The 22,297-nt window shown below is 44.1% G+C and overlaps 1 protein-coding gene across 1 annotated transcript in view; it reads right to left on the reverse strand.

The window, feature by feature from the left end:
* MROH8 (maestro heat like repeat family member 8) overlaps nucleotides 1–22,009 on the reverse strand; it is a 74,650-nt gene extending 52,641 nt beyond the window's left edge. The window contains exons 1-8 of the mRNA XM_054467146.2: nucleotides 21,969–22,009; nucleotides 18,940–19,073; nucleotides 16,848–16,990; nucleotides 13,099–13,221; nucleotides 5,117–5,196; nucleotides 3,946–4,090; nucleotides 2,914–3,009; nucleotides 110–214 (exon numbers count right to left, since the gene is read on the reverse strand). Of these exons, the coding sequence (XP_054323121.2) occupies nucleotides 110–214; nucleotides 2,914–3,009; nucleotides 3,946–4,090; nucleotides 5,117–5,196; nucleotides 13,099–13,221; nucleotides 16,848–16,990; nucleotides 18,940–19,073; nucleotides 21,969–22,009 (867 nt within the window). The remainder of the gene's footprint in view (nucleotides 1–109; nucleotides 215–2,913; nucleotides 3,010–3,945; nucleotides 4,091–5,116; nucleotides 5,197–13,098; nucleotides 13,222–16,847; nucleotides 16,991–18,939; nucleotides 19,074–21,968) is intronic.
* Between the last annotated feature and the right edge of the window lie 288 nt (nucleotides 22,010–22,297).

Below are 22,297 nucleotides of genomic sequence, written 5' to 3' on the forward strand. Positions count from 1 at the left end.
GCACGAAAGGGACACAGAACCAGCCTGGGGAGTTATAAAGAGGAGGGGAAATAGGCAGTGAGGGAATGGCTTTGGATCTTTCCTCCTCTGCAACTGAAGGGCTTCTCACCTTCAAGATGAGATGTCTGGATAGGCACTTCAGAACTTGGGCTATGCTGGCCGTGACCCGTTCCCGCTCATGGTCTTTGACTGACTGTAACCAGGGGTCCAAGTGCTGTGAGAAATAAAGGGAGGCTAAATGGTGTATCAGGAAGATTTGGGATACCATCCTTATTGTGTTTAGAAAGAAATGTGGAGCAACAAGTTCCATGTTGCTACCAGATCTCAAAATACTTTGCTAAATGCTATTATAGCTCGGGTTGGAAATAAAAGTGGTGGAATGACAAGCAAGGCATAAAAGATATGGGTGGTGGGTGGTTTGGTTGTTATATAGGAGCTTAGGAGCTTCTTTTCTTTTTTTTCTTTTTTTTTGAGATGGAGTCTCGATCTGTTGCCCAGGCTGGAGTGCAATGGTGTGATCTTGGCTCACTGCAACCTCCGCCTCCCGAATTCAAGTGATTCTCTTGCCTTAGCCTCTCAAGTAGCTGGGACTACAGGCACTCGCCACCATGCCTGGCTAATTTCTGTATTTTTATAGAGACAGGGTTTCACCATGTTGGCCGGGCTGATCTCAAACTCCTGACCTCGGGTGATCTGCCCGCCTTGGCCTCCCAAAGTGCTGGGATTACAGGCGTGAGCCACTGTGCCTGGTCAGAGCTTATTTTCTAGACTTATTTTCTCTTCAGCCCAATTCTTCAATTAATTATTCTGTACTTCTGAATGCTTTTAGCCCTTTCAAATCTGCTTTGGAAAGAAATAAAGTTAACAACATGCTACTAATATTAAAGTTTAACTCTGAGGACAGCCAGGTGTGGTTGCTCATGCCTATAATCCTAGCACTGCAGGAGGGATTATATAGACTGCTTGAACCCAGGAGTTGGAGACCAGCCTGGGCAACATGGTGAAACCCCATCTTTACAAAAAAATACAAAAATTAGCTGGGCATGGTGGCATGCGCCTGTAGTCCCAGCTGCTCGAGAGGCTGAGGTGGGACGACTGCTTGAGCCCGGGAGGTGGAGACTGCAGTGAGCTGAAATCGCGCCACTGTACACCAGCCTAAGTGACAGAGCGAGATCCTGTCTCAAAAAAAGAAAAAAAGAAAGGCTTGAATTAAGCTGCCAAGGCAGGAAAGTACAAAGTACAACTGGGTAAAGAGAAGAAACCCAATCTGGCTGGTATGCCAATGTACAAATAGAAGAGGAATGAGAAATAGTATTAAGGTCAGTTAGGATGAGAATAAACGCCCATCAGAGCATTTAAGAAAATAAGCTCCTGTAGCAGCCAAACCCCTTGACTGCCTAGGTTTTTGTGCCTTGCTTGTCAGTTAGGACAACAATAAATGCATCATTTGGGTGCAAACGATTAATAATAGCTTAAAGTGTTATCCCTTTCTGGGATAGTTGCATCTTAAAAAAAGGGTAAGAAAAATAAAAATAAAATAACAACAATAAAAAAAGGGTAGGAGAGCAAGATACCTGAATGCAGTGAATGAATTCCAATGAATCAATCTCTAGTGATGGAACAGCATATACAGGAACAGGTGCGGGTCAAAGCAGTTGGTTATTACAACCTTTGAGTACCATCTGGTAGGAAGGTGCTTATTTACTAACTCTTTTTTTGTTTTGTTTTGTTTTTGAGAAGAAGTCTCGCTCTATCGCCTAGGCTGGAGTACAGTGGGGCAATCTTGGCTCACTGCAACCTCCGCCCCTGGGTTCAAGCAATTCTCCCGCCTCAGCCTCCTGAGTAGGCTGAGGCTACTCATATATAGGCATGCGCCACCACGCCTGGCTAATTTTGCATTTTTAGTAGGGACAGGTTTTCACCATGTTAGCCAGGCTGGTCTCGAACTCCTGACCTCAAATGATTGATTTGCCCACCTTGGCCTCCCAAAGTGCTGGGATTACAGGCATTAGCCACCATGCCTGGCCTTACTAACTCTTGAGGCTGACCCTTCCCTCATCACTGAATAAAACCCTTCTATACTAGCGAGGAATAATAATTTTTTTTTTTTGAAACAGAGTCTCTCTCCGTCACACAGGTTGGAGTGCAGTGGTGCGATCTCTGCTCACTGCAACCTCCTCCTCCTGGGTTCAAGTGATTCTCATGCCTCAGCTTCCTGAGTAGCTGGGATTACAGGTGTGCACCACCACGCCTGGCTAATTTTTGTATTTATTTATTTATTTATTTTTTAGTAGAGTCAGGGTTTCGCCATGTTGGTGAGGCTGGTCTCGAACTCCTGGCCTCAAATAATCCACCTGCCTTGGCCTCCGAAAGTGCTGGGATTACAGGCGTGAAACACTGCGCCCTGCCCCCAGGAATAATTTAAGGAATAATTATAGCAACCATTTAAACAATTTATTGTGACAGGGTGCAGTAGCTCATGCCTATAATCCCAGGACTTTGGGAGGCTAAGGTGAGAGGATAACTTGAGGCCAAGAATTTGAGGCTGCAGGGAGCTATAATGGTGCCACTTCACTCTGGCCTGGGCCACAGAGCAAGACCCTGTCTCTGAAAATAAATAAACAAATAATTTATTGAAGGCCACTTATTCAATATTCACAGTAATTATTATCTCCATGTAAACGTGAAGAAATGCAACATTGAGAGAGCAAATTCCTTGCAGAATTTCTAGCGGGAGGACGTGTAACCAATGAATGGCAGAGTCAGCATTTGAACCCAAGTCTCTGACTCAAAGTTGATAGCTGATACTCTTTACTATGTCGCCTCTTACCACTGAATCCTTCCACATTTTCATTTTCCACTTTCACCAGTTAATAGGAATCATTTCCCACTCTCCCTTGATATCTTGTTTACCTTAATAATGGTGTCAAGATTTTCCAAATGTGGGTCTTTTACCACCAAACTCTGGAGCATCTCAGAGAACGCCTGAAACGTCTGCCTGTAAAGACACTGAAAAGGCGCAGGATCAGCGACACTCCCCGGCCCCACGTGAAGTTCCCCTAGCATGGGACACTTTGGAGGCTCTTCATGTGACCCTAAGACTTTACTCAAAGTTGCAGAATCAGTGTAAAGGTACTAGTAGATTGTTTGTGGCATGAGGTAAAAACGAATACATCTTCATTTCAAACAGATGCCTCTGCATTAGGGGGATCACAGCTGACTGAGTCTTACTACATCTGGGGAACTGCTTAAAGGTCATCAAGATTCTTTTAAGTTGGCTTGTGACTCTTTCTGATATCTTCAAACAGAGGGGAATAAAGTCCTCTTGGGTAACTGCTTTACCAACCAGTTTATTCGCCACTGAAGAAGAGATCAAGGTCTGCACGTACCCTTCCCTCTGCTTGAAAGCTTTCTCTCCAGACATACCCACACCTCTTTTCTTTCAATTATCATCCCATCATGAAGGCTTTGCCTGACCACCCATGTGCCTCCCAACCACAGGGCTCTTTATCCTGCTCTTTCCCTGCTTTACATTTTCATAACACTTATTATCAGCTGACATATTATATTTATGTATCAACAGTTTGTCTCTCTGCACTAGAATGTAAGCTCCGTGAGTGGGACTGGACTGCTGTATTCCTACTGCCTATCATCATTTTTGGCATATGATGACATATGGCATATTGTGTGCTTAAATAAACGTTAAGCATAAAAGCGAGTGCTCCCACCTTATTTTAAAGCCAAAAGGAAGGAAAGAATAAAGGGAAAAGGAAAGAAGACAAAATGAAGGGTTGAAAGAAGCTATCTTCTAATTTAACCACCTATTTTATTTACCAGACTTGGCTTATGGTTTTTGGCTAGTTTCAAAAAATCAAATGCACTCTCCAAAGGCCAAGATCAGCTGACCCTGTGGATGGAAAGTTACTAAAGCAAAGCATGAGTTACCTCTGTGTTGCAGGTCCCATTGGGCATGATTTCCTGTATCTGGGTAAGGGTCCTTACAGAGGGCAGAGTGATTATACTCTTGATGATAAGACTGAACAACTCAGCTCGATCTTCAGAGCCAAACAGCAAATGGACATCTTGGTAACTAAGAAAAGACAGTTTGGGAACAGCAAGCTGGGAATATGGTTTGATTTGATATTGATAAGCAGAGATCAACTAAAAAGGAAAGGGTAGACAGGCTAGTGTACTGTTCCGATGTGAGAGATAAATGGCATAGCTTGTCAGTCTGTTCAGATAAATCTCACAAAAGGTTAGAGGAAGAGTTTTCCCCCAAGAAGCTACGGGAGTAATATCCTTCCAGGCTTCCCTTCAGTTCAGCCACAGAGGGAAGCCTGCTACAGTCTAATGTGGTAAGCCACAATTTTCCAAAGCATATGCTGCTGAATGTTCATTTGGGGAATCATGGGTTGAATCTAGTTAAAAAACTTTTTAACCACAAGACTTCTCAGGGCCTTTGATCAGCTTAATCACTACAATATAAATCTCTGAGAGGTAAACAACAGGCAGCCGTTCCAAATTTCTTAGAAGTTGGAACTCTAATGTCATGAGACATATATGGGAGTAACTTCCTGCCAAATATACTTTGGACAAAACTGAACTCCAAAGAGATTCCAAGTCTTTCAGATTTGGATAGTAGCATACATGAAATCAAAATGCTTACTCAAAAACACGGATTTGGCTTCCTCTTTTCTGTATAAACAGTTTTCAAAAGTTAAAAATATGGATCATGGTGCAGTGGCTCACACCTGTAATCCTAGCACTTTTGGAGGCTGAGGTGGGCGGATCACTTGAGGTCAGGAATTTGAGACAAGCCTGGCCAACATGGCAAAACCCGCCTCTACTAAAAACACAAAAATTAGCCAGGCATGGTAGTGCACGCCTGTAATCCCAGCTACTCAGGAGGCTGAGTGAGGCAGGAGAATTGCTTGAACCCAGGGGGCAGAGGTTGCAGTGAGTCAAGACTGTGCCACTGCACTCCAGCCTGGGGGACAGAGCGAGACTCCATTTCAAAAAAAAAAAAAAAAAAAAAAAAATAGAGTCATGTCAGTTGGACCTGGCATTGGCCCTGAGAGGAACCAGGATGCCCGTGTAAGGGGCATGTGGGCATCACCTGAGATCAGCGATGGTGACAAAGACCTCCTGGCGCACGGGACTGGACAGAGAATGCGGGCGCTCCTCTTGTACCAGTACCTGCAATGAGAGGGAAAGAACTTGAGAGTTGAGAAAGTACCCATTCATTAGGCCAGTGATGATCAGAGACTGGGTGGCCAGCAAGAACCAAAACAGGTCCTTCAGCCAGCCCTGCTCTTAGGCCCCAGACTCCTGGCAGCAGGACAGTGACAGGGATAGGGGTTTATTCTCTTGAGCCAGACCCCAGACCCTGGCTCTGCCTCTTACCAGCTGTTTGAGCTGACACAAATTATTTAACCTCCTTGTGCCTCAGTTCCTCATCTGTAAAACCAGAAAACAGTAATACTTACCTTCATGGGGTGGCTGTGAGTACTCACTGAGCAAATTCATGACACCCAGCAGCCCTGTGTAATTGTTAGTGTCTGTTATTCATTCTTTTTATCACCAGTGATTATTTCTAGTTTAGGCATTCAAATTCCTCTCTCCACTAAACCAGCCATCTCTCTACGATCACGTCTAATATTATTCTGAGTTACTTGTCCCAGAAAAAGAATAACTTTCCAAATTACAAACTTGCAGAGGGAAAGCTGCCTTGCTGTGCTGGAAAAACCTGTGGAGTGATAAGCAGGGGCTTTGGAGTGGGACAGTCCCTGGGCTGCACACTGGCTCTGCCACTCACTCACTGTGTGAGCCTGAATGTGTCATTTAACTCCCTGTGCCTGAGTTGCCTTATCTGTACGGAGAAAATGAACTGATGTAAATGACTGTAGCTGGCCGGACGCAGTGGCTCACGCCTGTAATCCTAGCACTTTGGGTGGCTAAGGCGGGTGGATCACCTGAGGTCAGGAGTTCGAAAGCGGGTGCCTATAATCCCAGCTACTCAGGAGGCTGAGATAGGAGAATCGCTGGAACCCGGGAGGTGGAGGTTCCAGTGAGCCAAGGTTGCACCACTGCACTCCAGCCTGGGTGAAAGAGTGAAACTGTCTCAAAAAAAAAAAAAAAAAAAAAAAAAAAGACTGTAGCAGAAGCCTTGCTGGACTGTCCACCAGGCCCCTCTGGGAACTGTCCCCAACCCACAGAAATGGGTACCTCAAAGCTATGTGTCTGCTAGGTCATTCTGTCCCACTGGCTACAGCTCATCTGTCCCAGAGTAGACACCAAGGTCTCTTAGATTTTCTCTGGAATCTGGAATTGGGACACAGAGCTTCAATCTCAGTCTGGATGGTCTTCTAAAGGAAAAAATTTAAAATTTGGAAGCACTGGTCCCTATGGATAAGGCAACTGAGAGGGCCAATTTTGGGGAGAGAAGATGGGGGAGAGGGAGATGGGGTGGGGGAAAGAGACAGAGATGAGAAATGGAAATTCATACAAAGTAGCAAAAATAAGAGATGGAAAGTTCTCCTTGAGTATGTGGAAGGTTTTTATTTTCTAGATTCATTCCCTTCCTGGGTCAGGCTGCTCCTCCTGTCAAGGGGTTCTGGGAAGCACTTAGTGATCCTTAGAACAAATCTCACCTTTTGCGTTTCAGCTGCTTCTAGAGGATTTCTCTTATCTGCAACCAAAAATATCTCACTAGGAACTTAGGATGCAGGCTGGGCGCAGTGGCTCATGCCTGTAATCCCAGCACTTTGGGAGGCTAAGGCGGGCAGATCACCTGAGGTCAGGAGTTTGAGACCAACCTGGCCAACATGGTGAAACCCCATCTCTACTAAAAATACAAAAATTAGCCAGGCATGGTGGTGGGCGCCTGTAATCCCAGCTACTTGGGAGGGTGAGGCAGGAGAATCGCTTGAACTCGGGAGGCGGAGGTTGCAGTGAGCTGAGATGATGCCATTGCACTCCAGCCCAGCCAACAAGAGCGAAACTCCGTCTCAAAAACAACAAAAAAACTTAGGATGCAGTAAGTGCTCAATAAACACTACAAGGCTCCCTTTCTTGCCCCTTTCTGAGTTTTTCTCCTCTTACTTTCCAGCTCTGGTCTGACTCCTATCTTGCTGGTGGGCTGCTGCTTTCTTCCTTATTTCCTCAAGGAGCGCATTTATTCTTGTGGCTTTATAGTCCAGAAGGGACAAAGCCTAAGACTCTATCTTCAGCCCTGACAGCTCTCCCAGGGCTCTACTCGCCTGCATCCGGTTATCTCCAGGGCACAGTCACTAACATCCCCAGAATTTTGGCATTAAAGTCAGTTCACTGTGGTCCCCGTGCGAAGAACACAGCTTTCTAACCTTTAATAGCTGTCAATTGTTCCCTTTCCCAGGGCTCACTAAAAAGGTGACTTATTATTTTTTTCTTTTGTTCAAGCCCTACCTCCCATCAGTTATAGCATCAGCCACCCCCTGCTCTGCACGGTTTCTGTGACTCTCCATTCCTGGAGCCATACGCCTTCATATGGATGAAAGCAGCGTCTCTTAGCTGAAGCCCCAGGCTTGCAATCCCCTCTGACTTCAATTGACTTGATCCACTTCTGCCAGAATCATCTTTTCTTTTTTTCATCAGTTGGGTATTGAAGGTTTATTATTTGTTCACAGTTATGCTGGCCTCTACAGGAAATTCAGAAGTGAGAGGGTATTTTTTGTTAGTAGAGTATGTGTGTAGCAGGAACTTCCTGGGTGACTGTCCAGATCACAGCAATCACCCTTTCTCCCTGGGAACGCCTCCGAAATGCAGGGTGGGACACCCAGAAGTCATATCATTACTATATGATCTTGCCCCCAGGCAAACCTGATTGATGCAGGGGCGGGGAACAGACCAGTTTGGGCCATCAGATTTTCTCTTGCAGAACTGGGAATCTTACAGTGACAGGCACAAAGCGGGAGTTGCTGGAGGGCTAAGTCATGGTGATAGTAGCGAAGCCCCTGCCTCTGAGACCTCTGGAGCTGTTCTGAAACGTACTTTTCTGGAGGCTTGTTTAAACCTCATCCTTAGAGTCTAAGACAGATATCCCAGCATCCTTTTTTTTTTTTTTTTTTTTTTGGTAACTTACGTGAGCCAGAGGTGATTTTTGTTTCTTGCCTGAAGAATCCTAACTAACCCAAACAAAATTAGACGTTTTGTCTCAAAGGTCTTTTTTTTTTTTTTTTTTTTTTTGTGAGACAGAGTCTGGCTCTGTCGCCCAGGCTGGAGTGCAGTGGTGTGATCTTGGCTCACTGCAACCTCTGCCTCCCAAGTTCAAGTGATTCTCCTGCCTCAGCCTCCGGAGTAGCTGGGACTACAGGCGCCTACCACCATGCCTGGCTAATTTTTGTATTTTTAGTAGAGACGGGGTTTCATCATGTTGGCAAGGCTGGTCTCAAACTCCTGACATCAGGTGATCTGCCCACCTCAGCCTCCCAAAATGCTGGGATTACAGGCATGAGCCACTGTGCCCGGCCTGTCTCAAAGGTCATAACAAAAGCCGAGCAGATGTGAATATCTTTATTTTACTGGTAGAGCTACTGATGTTTAGATAAGCTAAGTGATTTGTCCACGGTAGGGAGAGTTTTGTGGAGGACCTCAGACATAGAATTCCGATGGAGTCCCATGGTGGCAGAGGAGAATTAAGAGGCATTAAAGACAAATCTGGTTACATTAAAATTTTATTACAGCAGGTCTTGTGCTCATGTCTGTTGTTGGGTCACTAAAAACCATCTCCTGGCTACTCTGCCATATTGCAGGATGCAGAACCCTAGCCTTGGCATAGCCAGGTAGCATTCTTCAGCTTACCATCTGAAGTCCCTACCCAGTGGTCCCTTCTCTCTTCTCTCAACCCTATCCATCGTATCTTTCAAAGATTAGGTCAGATCCACCTGGATTAATTTCACCCTAATCCTGCTGTCACTTTATTCTATATCCCAGTTGCCACAGCCTGTCTCCCTTCCCTTTCCTTCCTTCCTTCCTCTTTCTTTTTCTTTCTTTTCTTTTCTCTTCTCCTTTCTTTTTCTTTCATTTTTCTTCTTTCCTTTGTCTTTCCTTTCTTTTCCTCTCCTTCCTTTCCTTTTTCTTTCTCTCCTTCCTTCCTTTTTCTTTTTCTTTCCTTTCTTTTTCTTTCTTTCTCTCCTTCCTTCCTTTCTCCTTCCTTCCTTCTCCCCTTCCTTCCTTTCTCCCTTTCCCTTCCCTCCCCTCCCTCCCTCCTCCCTCTCTCCTTCCCTCCCTCCCTCCTCTTTCTCCCTTTCCCTTCCCTCCCCTCTCTCCCTCGTCTTTCTCCCTTTCCCTTCCCTCCCCTCCCTCCCTCCTCCTTCTCTTCCTCTCTCTGTCTCCCTCTCCCTCTCCCTCCCTCTCTCTTTCTTTAAAGATGGGGGTCTCACTATGTTCCTGAGGCTGGAGTGCAGTAGCTATTCATAAGCACATTCATAGCTCACTACAGCCTCCAACTTCTGGGCTCAAGTGTTCCTCCTGCCCCAGCCTCCAGAGTGGCTGGGACTACAGGCAGGTGCTACCACACCCAGCCTCTTTTCTTTTTCATTAAAGTTCTCAACATTATATATTGTATATTTTTTATATTATATATTGTATATATTGTATATTTTTTACAATATACAATAAACTGTACATATTTAAAGCATACAGTTTGAAATTTTTGATACATGTACATAGCCATGAAACCATCACCATCCTCAAGAGAATGAACATTTCTATCACTCCCAAAAGTTTCTTTGCGCTACTTTGTGATTCCTCGCTCCTTCTCCTCCTCACTCAACCTCTACCTCTAGGTTACCACTGCTCTGCTGTCACTATAGATTCGTTGGCATTTTCTCAAATTTCATATAAATAGAATCATGCATGATATCCTCTTTTTTATCTGGCTTCTTTCACTCAGCATAACTATTTTTGATTGTTCCAAGTTGTAGCATATTTCAATAGTTCCTTTTCATTCTCAAGTAGTATTCCATCATATGGATATACAATACCACAAGTTGTTTATCCATTCACCTGCTAATGAACACTTGGGCTTCTTCTAGGGTTTGGCTTTTACATATAGAGCTGCTGTGAACATTTGTGCATGCATCTTTGTGTGGACATATGCTTCGTTTTACCTAGGAGTGAAACTGCTGGGTCATATGGTAAGTGTATGTTTCACTTTTTAAGAAACTGCCAAATTGTTTTCCAAAGTGGTTGTGCCATTTCACATTCCTGGCAGCACTGTATGAGAGTTTTAGTTGCTCCATATCCTTGCCAATGTTTGGTATTGCCTTTCTTTTTTATTTCAGCCATTTTAGTAGGTGTATAGTTGAAGCTTACTGTTGTTTTAGTTTGCTTTTCCCTAATCACAATGATCAGCATCTTTTCATGTGCTTATTGAGAAATTTTTGGTGAACTCATGCCCGTCATCCCAGCACTTTGATAGGCTGAGGGAGGCAGATCATCTGAGGGCAGGAGTTCAAGAACAGCCTGGGCTGGTCTCTACTGTAAAATCCTGTCTCTAATAAAACCGCACAAAATTAGCTGGGTACAGTAGCAAGTGCCTGTAATCCCAGCTACTTGGGAGGCTGAGGCAGGAGAATCGCTTGAACCCGGGATGCGGAGGTTGCAGTGACCTGAGATTGCGCCACTGCACTCCAGCCTGCGTGACAGAATGAGACTCCGTCTCAGAAAAAAAAAAAAAAAAAAGAAATATTTGGTGAAGTGCCATAACATTTTTTTTTCCCCTTCTTTCCACTTTCTGTTGTTGGCTTCCTTGGCTTTTTTAATTTGGATACTTGGAGCCATGCACTGGTTTGGGTCACAAGCACTGGTAAATGCCTTAAAGTTTCCTTTCTCTATAATGACCCTGGCTTCTTCCTGCTTGTCGGTTCCTCAGCAGAACTGCTTCTCCTCTTGGGCATGTCTCCCTTTGGTTGCTGGGAGCTGTGCTTTTTCAGCCCCCATGTGTGGGCCTGCGGGGACTTTGTAGACTTACACAATGCTGTGGTGATCCATGCAATTTTCTCATGGATACTAGCTACCTTTAACTCTTCTAGGCTGAATCCCTTGCCAGCCTATACTTTGGTTGACATCTGATGTGGGCATTTTATTACTGGGTGGACAGATTCAAATGCAGATTCAGTGTGCAATTCAGTACATTGTTGCTGTTGAGACCTGCATTTGTGGATTTTATGGACTGGCTGGTTGAACCATGTGGCAACCCATTGTTGCCAAGTTTGGTGAAACTAGAGCTCTAGAAACATGCCACTCTGGCTGGGTCCTATGATCCCGCGGTTGCCTTCATCCCTTTCCCAAGGAGTACAGCCAAGTAGAAAGCTGCATTTGTTTTCTGTTTCCTTTTTTTTTTGAGATGGGGTGTCACTCTGTCACCCAGGCTGGAGTAGAGTGGCATGATCTTGGCTCACTGCAATCTCTGTCTCCTGGACTCAGCTGATCCTCCTACCTTAGCCTCCCGAGTAGCTGGGGCTACAGACATGCACCACCACATCCGGCTATTTTTTTTTTTTTTTTAAGAGATTTACCGCATTGCCCAAACTGGTCTCAAACTGTTTTTTTATTTGCTTGTTTGTTTGTTTGTTTCTTTTTTGAGACAGAGTCTCACTCTGTTGCCCAGGCTGGAGTGCAGTTGTGTCATCTCAGCTCACTGCAACCTCTACCTCCTGGGTTCAAGAGATTCTCCTGCCTCAGGAGAAGCTGAGATTACAGGCGCCTGCCACCATGCCCGGCTATTTTTTGTATTTTTAGTAGAGACGGGGTTTCACCATGTTGGCCAGGCTGGTCTCAATCTCCTGACCACAAGTGATTCGTCCACCTCGGCCTCCCAGAGTGCTGGAATTACACACGTGAGCCGACACGTTTTGTCGTTAAACCTGTATTATATCATCCTGTTCTTCTTAATGTATTATTTGGAATAGTTCTCAACCTATTTACTTTTCGAAGTATGGCTACTTACAGATGGATCCTAAACCCTTCAAGGGCAAGGATTAAGGTTTCCAGGAAATGCATAACCTTTACCAAAGCACCACAGTGTGTTTACATATAGAAGATCCTTGGTAACTGTCCATTACTTAAAACTGTTAGCTGGTTAGCCTTGAATTATAAAAGCTATCAAGTCTAATCACCCTTATAGATCTGTGATATGAGAAAGAACTACTCATATTCCTGCAGTATGTAAGAAATTTCAACATCAGAATTTTAAAGCTTTAGAGAAACTGAAGGAGACATTTCACAGATGAGAAAACTAAAGCACCAAGAAGTACTTGCATGAGCGCATCAGCTCCTTTGCTAAGCCCTGCTGGATCCTTTGACATGGAACTGACCACTCACTCTCTCCTCTCTGCCCCCCATATATGCCTATTTAAACTTGTCACCGTTCCTGTGACATTTTATTATACCTTGCTTGGCTGCATAAATAGAGATTTTGTCTTCTTTGTCTTTGTAGCCCAAATTCCCAAGACAGTTCTTGGAACTGTCAGGCACTTAATGAGGGAACGAATGGATGAGTTGGTGGCAGAGTGTGGCTGGAGTAAGTACAAATAGAACAAAATACGATAACAATAATACAGTCATGTTTCTCAAAAATGGATCATGTGTGTTAGGTACCACGGTACATGGCTTATATTTATTTTGAATTTAATGGTCACAATAGCTCTGTGAAGTAGATATAGCTATTCTTGTTTTATAGGGGAGGAAACTGAGGCATTGAGAAGTGAAGTAATTTCCTACAGTTTCACAGCTATAAAAAGGCAGGGCTGTCACCTGAACCTAGGCATTCGATTATGGGGACTGTCTGGGAACTACTGCTTGATTCATGAGACTGTAGCATTGGCCTTGCTGAGAAATTCAAATGCTGTTCCTGTCCTTTCTACTCTTCTTTTAATTGGTTTTCAAGGGTGATTACATGTGTGGGGTGGCCATGAGTATTTCTCCTCCATGTGGAGATACTGATACTAGAAGAGTTCAAGTGAATTGATAACATAGGTGAAGCCACTAAAAAATGCTTTGGCCAAGTCACTAAATTTGTGTGATCCCAATCATTTGTGATAAGGTCATAATACTTACATTTAAGGTATGCACAATGTCTGCTATGTGGCTGTGAATGAATGATTTCGCGGTTTCATCATAAGGTAAAGCTTGGCTAAGAGAAGACAGATTTCCTAGGAATTTCAGCTTTTCAAGTTCACCCTGAATTTGTGGGAAAATGACAAAAATATAATTATATGTTATAATCTTATTTGAATAACTGTGGAGAGTTTTTGAAAAGTTTCTTGGAATGCTTTAAATATCTGACATCTCTTTCAATCCAATATCAGTCTTTTATTACAAGGAATGAGTAAATTACGGAAGATTTCAGTGAAATTCCTTGTACACTGGCCCTGCCTTGCTTTGGGACCTCGGCTCTCCTCTCAGCTCCATGTTCCATCCTGGCTTTCCCCACTCTTAGTCTTTGCTTTTCTACCTGCCTGTCCTGTGTAGTGTTACCTGATTAAGCTTCCTAGGCTGGGCGTGGTGGCTTATGCCTGTAATCCCAACACTTTGGGAGGCCGAGGTGGACAGATCACCTGAGGTCAGGAGTTCCAGACCAGCATGGCCAACATGGTGAAACCCCGTCTCTACTAAAAATACAAAAAAGTAGCCAGGCGTGGTGGTGCGTGCCTGTGCCTGTAGTCCCAGCTACTTGGGAGGCTGAGGCATAAGAATCACTTGAACCCAGGAAGCGGAGGTTACAGTGAGCCGAGATGGCGCCACTGCACTCCAGCATGGGTGACAGAGTGAGACTCCATCTCAAAAAAAAAAAAAAAGCTTCTTAAAGGTGACCTCTCTGATTCTGTTACTTCTAGTTCTTTCAATGTCATTAAACATTCATTATTTTGCCTTTAAAATTTCCTATTAAAATCCAAGTTCTGATTGGAAGAATAAAATCTCTCAGTACTAACATTCTCTTTTTATTTATTTTATTATTATTATTATTACTATTATTATTTTTTTGACATGGAGTCTCGCTCTGTCACCCAGGCTGGAGTGCAGTGGTGTGATCTCAGCTCACTGCAACCTCAACCTCCTGGGCTCAAGCAATCCTCCCGCCTTACCCTCCCAACTAGCTGGGACCACAGGCATGCACCACCACGTCCAGCTAATTATTTGTATTATGTTGCCCAGGCTGGTCTCAAACTCCTGAGCTCAAGTGATCCGCCTGCCTTGGCCTCCCAAAGTGCTGGGATGACAGGTGCGAACCACCACGCCTGGCCTCTCTTTTTCTTTTTCTTTTTGAGATGGAGTCTTGCTTTGTCACCCAGGCTGGAGTGCAGTGGTATGCCTGGGTTCAAGTGATTCTCCTGCCATAGCCTCCCAAGTAGCTGGGATTACAGGCATGCGCCACCACACCAAGATAATTTTTGTATTTTTAGTAGAGATGGAGTTTTATCATCTTGGCCAGGCTGGTCTCGAACTCCTGACCTCAGATGATCTGCCTGCCTCGGCCTCCCAAAATGCTGTGATTACAGGTGTGAGCCACTGCACCCAGCCTCTTTTTCTAAATATATATATATAATATATAAAATACCTATTTATCATAGAACTTTTTTTTTTTTTTAAGACAGGGTCTCACTCTGTCATTCAGGCTGCAGTGCAGTGACGTGATCACTGCTCACTGCAGTCTACATCTCCTGGGCTCACGAGATCCTTGTACTTCAGCCTCCTGAGTAGTTGGGACTATAGGTGTGCTTGAACCTGGAAGACGGAGGTTGCAATGAGCCAAAATCGCACCACTGCACTATAGCTTGGGTGACAGAGCAAGACCCTGTCTCAAAAAAGAAAAAAAAATCTCTGTATATCTTAAGACTTGGAGAAAGCGTTTGCTCCTGAAGCAGGGTCCAGTGTCCTTTCTTTTTTTTTCTTTTGAGACATTGCCCAGGCTGGAGTGCAATGGCATGATCTTGGCTCGCTGCAATCTCCGCCTCCCAGGTTCAAGCTATTCTCCTGTCTCAGCCTCCCAAGTAGCTGGGATTACAGGCACCTGCCACCATGCCCGGCTAATTTTTTGTATCTTTAGTAAAGATGGGGGTTTCACCATGTTAGCCAGGCTGGTGTTGAACTCCTGACCTCGTGATCCGCCCACCTTGGCCTCCCAAAGTGCTGGGATTACAGGCGTGAGCCACTGTGCCTGGCTGGTCCAGTGTCCTTTCTAAGTGTATCTACAAACCACGTGAATAAATTGCTATCATGGCACTTGCGATACTCTGACATTATGACCTTCTTATTCATCTATTTCCCTGACTGACTGTGGAATCAGCCCAAGGCAGGGAATGGGCTTTTTTGTTTCAATTCACGGCAGCAATCCAAGCCCTTCATTAACTACAAAGAAATCGAAAGAAAACCATGCTGATATGAAGTATAAGGATTAGCTGAAGTCAAAAGTGAAGGCCAATATGTTGGCTTTAAATGTTTTATTTTTATTTTTCATTGGTATTCTACATAAAGAAAACGTACAGCTTGGTGGATTTTCACAAACCAAAAAACACCCTGTAGCCAGCAACAGATTATTACCAGCATTCCTGAAGTTTCCCTCATCCTCCTTCCAGTGGAGGCTCTGTGTGGTTTTGTGTGTGTGTATGTGTGTGTGTGTGTGTGTGTTTTGGTAAATTGACAAATTATGGTTGTATATATTTATGCGGTACAAAGTGATAACATGATTTTTAAAAATGTATCATACAGTAAAACTGATTTTGGCAGGGAGCATGTGGTTCCATGTGTTATAACACACACATACACATGTGTAACCATCACCACAATCAGGATATGAACAGTTCCACTGTCCCCTAAATTTCCCTCCTGCTATCCCTTCTTAGTCACACCCTCTCCCCACCCTAATTCCTAGGAATCACTAATCTGTTCTCCATCACCATGGTTTTGTCTTTTCAAGAATGTCACACAACTGGAATCATGCAGTCTGTAACCTTTTCTGATTGGTTTCTTTCACTCAACACAATGCCTCTGCGATTCATCTTTGCTGTTGTATCAAATAGTTCCCTCCTTTAATTGCTGAATAGTATATTTTTTGAGACAGGGTCTTGGTCTGTTTGCGGCCCAGTTTGTTTATCTGTGAATAGTCTTTAATCTTACTACTCCAACTTCTTCCCTGCGTCTAGCATAGTGCCTTATAAATGGTAGCTGTTCATTCACTACTTGTTGATTGGGTGAATGGGATTTAAAAGCCATAGAGGACTGGGCACAGTGGCTCATGCCTGTAATCCCAGCACTTTGGGAGGCCAAGCCATATGGATTGCTTGAGGTCAAGAGTTTAAGACCTGCTTGGTCAACATGGTAAAACCCATCTCTACTAAAAATACAAAAATTAGCTGGGCAATGGTGGCACGTGCCTATAATCCCAGCTACTCAGGAGGCTGAGGCAGGAGAATCACTTGAACCCGGGAGGCAGAGGTTGCAGTGAGCTGAGATTATGCCACTGCACTCCAGCCTGGGTGACAAAGTGAGACACTGTCTCAGAAAAAAAAAAAAAAAAAGTCTAAAAAAATATAAACCAAAATGTCAGCAGTAGTTATTTGAGATTGGAATTAGGGAAGATTAGCTTTTAATTTTTATTATGGTTTTCTTTGTTTTTACATTAATTTCCTAATTATATATGTAAGTATAATTTATAAATATATGTAAATATATGTATTATAAATATAAAACATAAACATGTTTTATAACCTATAAAATTATTTGCATAATCAAGAAATAATATGTTTAAAATATTTGCTAAAATGGAGGAATAGGTTGGATAACTCATAAAAATTGCTTGTGCATACCTTTAGCTCACCATTGAAAACCTGGATGGACTGGATCAGTTTCTCAACAATGGCCTCACTGAGCGGGTCCTGTTGGGTCAGGTGTCTGGGGCTATGTGACAGGGGCTCACAGTGGAGTCCAGGGATGTCAGGGATGTCCAAGTCTAACATCGAAAGAAAGACACTGGATGATGCCTCCGTACTGTGTAAAGTGATAAGGTTTAGTGGGGAGTACCTCTGGCTCTCACCTTTACTACTTGCTCTATGACCTTAACCAAGTCCCATCCTGTCTCCTAGACTCAGTTTTCTCAATTACAAATTCAATGTTCTCTAAGGGCCTCCTAAGCAACAAAAAACCTTTGGGACTGAACTGTAGCAGAATGGTTAAGACTATGGACTTTAAATCTCAGTTTGAGACTAGTTTCAATCTTGGCTCTACCACTTACTACTTGTATGACCTTTATCAAGTTAGTTTGCCTCCTGAAACCTAAGTTTCCTTATCTGTAAAACAGGGTTATTATAAGAATTAAATGAGGTAATACATGCAAAGAACTGATCCCAGAAGTATTTCCCCCTTAACACATCTTTCATCTGAAGATTTTTACCATTCTTTTTTTTTTTTTTTTTTTTGAGACAGCGTCTCACTCTGTCGCTCAGGCTGGAGTACAGTGGCATAATCTTGGCTCACTGCAACCTCTGCCTCCTGGCAGAGCGATTCTTGTGCCTCAGATTCCCAAGCAGCTGGGATTACAGGCACACGCCACCACCCCCGGTAATTTTCGTATTTTTAGTAGAGACGGGGTTTCGCTATGTTGGCCAGGCAAGGTCTCAAACTCCTGACCTCAGGTGATCCACCCGCCTCAGCCTCCCAAAGTGCTGGGATTACAGATGTGAGCCACCACGCCCGGCCACCACTCTACTTTTGTATTCTTTTTGATTTCTTGAATGCCTCTTCTGTAAACTCTACCCACTTCCTGCCATATTCCTATCATCCACTAATTGCAATAATTGAAGCCATGTTCTCATTCTGATCTGTGCAAAGGCTGTTCCTTCTGCCTGCATTTTTCTCCTTCTTCTCCCCTACCTTCCCTTACCCATCTTTGCCTTGCTAACTGCTACTCATCCTTCAAGTCTCAGCTCTAGGATGCCTTTCGTGTATGCCCTTTTTGCCTATTTTGGCTAAGTATCCCCTAGTCACTAATAAACCGCTCTGTATCCACTCTGGCTCTCCTACCCCCATCACACTGATTGCACTGAGTTCCATTTGCCTGTTCATCCATAGGTATACTGTGTCTGTTCTGTTCGATGCTATATCTCCAGCTGCTAAATTAAGCTTAGAGCACAGGAGGGCTTCATTAAGTATTTGCTGAATGAATGTATGAATGAATGAAGGTAGCTTCAAACACACCAGGATCTTTCCTGTGTCATGCACATGCTGTCCCCATCTATCTGTAGTACTCCCTATACTCACATGAGTTACTCTCATATCTTTCATGCCTCCTTTAGGTGTAAATAGCACTCACGGTCTCATACAGGTGTTCTCTGACAACCAGAGTTTCAAGTAGGTTCCTATCGCCCTTATTTTTGGTCTCAGCCTGTTCTTCCATACTGCTTACTACAAGTTGTAGTTACTTCAGTGACTGTCTGTTTACTCTTTTTGGTCTCTTTTCTGCACGATAATGTAAGTTCTATAAGGGCAGTGACCATGTTGGTCATGTCTACTGTTGTATTCCCAGCTCCTGGTACTCAATAAATGTTTTGTAGAATGAAAGTTATTCTGAAGCTCAATCCAGATCCTACCTTCTGCATGAAGTCCTCCCACTCCAAGGCATCCCACACTGCCCTTTCCCTCCTCAGAATCCCTCAAGCACTCAGAGTCTTCTGCAGAACTGTCTCAGGACCAACCTTAGTTTCCTGGACATCACGAACCATGTATCTCATCTTATTTTGCCAACTGTATTTCAAGGTCTCAAAGTCAGGGACCAAATTCATCATCAAAGTCTATTCAAGGGCTGGTCACCCAGCAAGTACTCAATCAATACCTTTTGGCCTGAGTTGAAAATAGATTCTCTTTTCCCCTCCCCTTCCCTTTCTAGTCCTTTCTCCTTTTTACCTGTCAGTTCAATGCTACTTGAGCCTTTTTTAATAGTCTCAAAGTTGCTCAGCTCCAAATCCACACTTTGTGAATCACTGTCATAGGCACAGGGGATCACTACTTCTTCCTGCACTTCTTCCTGACTACAGATCCTAGGAATAAAGAGGAGATGCGAAAAATTAGTTTTCCAGGACTGCTTCTGTCTCATCATTTATTTGAAAGCCTAAATGTCACTATCTGAGAGAGGCATTTATTCATCACCAATCTAGATTAAGTAGCTCCCACCATCCTGGCCCCACAGTTACCTTCTTATTTTTTTCACAGTACTTAACCACCACCTACAATTACCTTGCTCATTTGGTTTACTTGTTTGACTGTCTCCTATCAGACTATAAACTCCATTAGAGAGAAACCTTGTTTACATGGTCACAGTTGTATCCCCAGTACCTAGCATGCTGTCAGTCTCATTAGGAGTGAACGGATAGGTAAGAAATACTATGCTGCTGTTAAAAAGAATGCTGGGTGCACGTGGCTCATGCCTGTAACCCCAGCACTTTGGGAGGCCGAGGCGGGCAGATCACCTGAGATCAGGAGTTCAAGCCCAGCCTGGCCAACATGGCAAAACCTGGTTCCTACTAAAAATACAAAAAATAGCCGGGCGTGGTGGCACACGCCTGTAATCCCAGCTACTCGGAAGACTGAGGCAGGAGAATCACTTGAACTGGGAGGTGGAGGTTGTAGTGAGCCGAGATTGCGCCATTGCACTCCAGCCTGGGTGACATAGTGAGATTCCATCTCCAAAAACAAACAAACCCACCAAAAAAACCAGATTGAGGTAGAACACCTCACCAAACTCCCTCTATCTTCCTTACCCTTTCCTACTTTTTCTTTTTACCATAGCACGTAACACCTTCCAGTATATCTTTCACTTATTTATGATGTTCATTTTTTGTCATTTATTTATTTCCTCCTGCTAAAATGTAAGCTTCATGAGGGCAAGAATCTTTGGCCGCTTTGTTCATGAATATATCCCAGGAGTCTAGAACAGTGACATACAGAAGTGTTCAACAATTGTTGGTAGAGTGAATGATTGAGCAGGTCTCTATTTACTGAATGTTTAGCATAGATTCATGAATGAAAAAGCAAGCTGTCAAACAATGGATATGACACTTTTCATTAAAACAAAACAATATTTTCACAAAAGTAATAAGTATGTGTATATACACACAGAAACACACACACACACAAATGTTGGCATACATGAAAAAAAACTTATGGAGGCTGGGCATGGTGGCTCACTCTGTAATCTCAGCATTTTGGGAGGCTGAAGTGGGAGGACTGCTTGAGCTCAGGACTTTGAGACTAGCCTGGGCAACACAGTGAGACCTCATCTCTACAAAAAAGTAAAAAATTGGCCAGGCGCGGTGGCTCATGCCTGTAATGCCAGCACTTTGGGAGGCTGAGGTGGGCGGATCATGAGGTCAGGAGATTGAGACCATCCTGGCTAACAGGGTGAAACCCCATCTCTACTAAAAAAAAAATACAAAAAAATTAGCCAGGCGCGGTGGTGGGTGCCTGTAGTCCCAGCTACTCGGGAGGCTGAGGCAGGAGAACGGCGTGAACCCGAGAGGTGGAGCTTGCGGTGAGCCGAGGTTGCACCACTGTACTCCATCCCGGGCAACAGAGCGAGACTCCATCTCAAAAAAAAGAAAAAAAAAAAGTAAAAAATTAGCCAGGTGTGGTGGCATGTGTCTGTAGTCCTAGCTACTCAGGAGGCTGAGGCAAGATGATCCCTTGAGCCCAGGAGTTTAAGACTGCAGAGTTTAAGCTATGATGGCACCACTGCACTCCAGCTTGACTGACAGAGAGAACCTGTCTCTAGAAGAAAAACAAAAACAAAAACACAACTTACAGAATTCATTTTTTAAAATTATTTATTATTTTTAATTTTTTTTTTTTTTTGACACAGAGTCTCACTTTGTCGCCCGGGCTGGAGTGCAGTGGTGCAATCTCAGCTCACTGCAACCTCTCTGCCTCCTGGGTTCAAGTGATTCTCATGCCTCAGCCTTCTGAGTAGCTGGGATTACAGGTGCCTGCCACCACGCCCCGCTAATTTTTATATTTTTAGTAGAGACAGGGTTTCGTCATGTTGGCCAGGCTGGTCTCAAACTCCTGACCTCAGGTGATCTGCCCACTTCGGCCTCCCGAAGTGTGGGGATTACAGGCATGAGCCACCGCGGCCAGCCAATAAAACAATTTTGGAAGGAAACCCCAAACAAATAAAGTTTGAACTTTGTCCTGTATACATATATTTCTTTAATAAAAAATGAGTTCATTAAAAACAAAGAAACCCTCTAGGAGCAGAATGGTTGGGTTGTGTGGTAGATTGTGTAACTGACTTCTTAAGATGCTGCCTGGCCACGTGCTGTGTCTCATGCCTGTATTCCCAGTGCCTTTGGGAGGCTAAGGCGAAAGGATTGCCTGACACCAGGAGTTTGAGACAAGCCTGGGTAACATAGCAAAATCCGATCTCTACAAAAAATTAGCTGGGGGTGGTGGCATGTGCCTGTAGTCCCAGTTACTCAGATAGCGAAGGCAAGAGGGTCCTAGAGTCCAGGAGTTGAAGGTGGCAGTGAGCTATGACTCCATCACTGTATTCCAGCCTGAGCGACAGATGGAGACCTTGCCTCTTAAAAAACAACCACCACCAGTGGCTCACGCCTGTAATCCCAGCACTTTGGGAGGCTGAGGTGGGTGCATCACTTGAGGTCAGGAGTTTGAGACCAGCCTGGCCAACATGGTGAAGCCCCGTCTCTACTAAAAATACAAAAAAATTCAGCCGGGCAGTGTGGCGCGCCTGTAATCCCAGCTACTCAGGAGGCTGAGACACAAGAATCGCTTGAACCCAGGAGATGGAAGTTGTAGTGAACTGAGATTGTGCCATTGCACTCCAGCCTGGGTGACAGAGGGAGACTTTGTCTCAAAACAAAACAAACGAACAACGAAGAAGCTGTCAATCTGTTTCCAAAATGGTCGTACCACTTTACATTTCCATCAGCAGGATATGAGAGATCCTGTTGCTCCACATGCTTGCGAACATTTGCTATTGCTGGTCTTTTTCTTTTTCATTAGTCAGGTGTGGTGGCTCCCATCTGTGGTCCACAGCTAGTCACTAGGACCACAGATGCGAGCCACCACACCTGGCTGATTTAATTTTTTTTTTTTGTAGAGGCAGGTCTTGCTGTGTTGCCCAGGTGGGTCTCGAACTCCTGGACTCAAGTGATCCTCCTACCTCAGCCTCCCAAAAGCTCTGGGATCACAGACTGAGCCACCGTTCCTGGCTGCATATGCTGAGTCTGTGGTGTAAATACTCCCA

The sequence above is a fragment of the Pongo pygmaeus genome, chromosome 21 (assembly GCF_028885625.2).
Source record: "Pongo pygmaeus isolate AG05252 chromosome 21, NHGRI_mPonPyg2-v2.0_pri, whole genome shotgun sequence".
Lineage (NCBI taxonomy): Eukaryota > Metazoa > Chordata > Mammalia > Primates > Hominidae > Pongo > Pongo pygmaeus.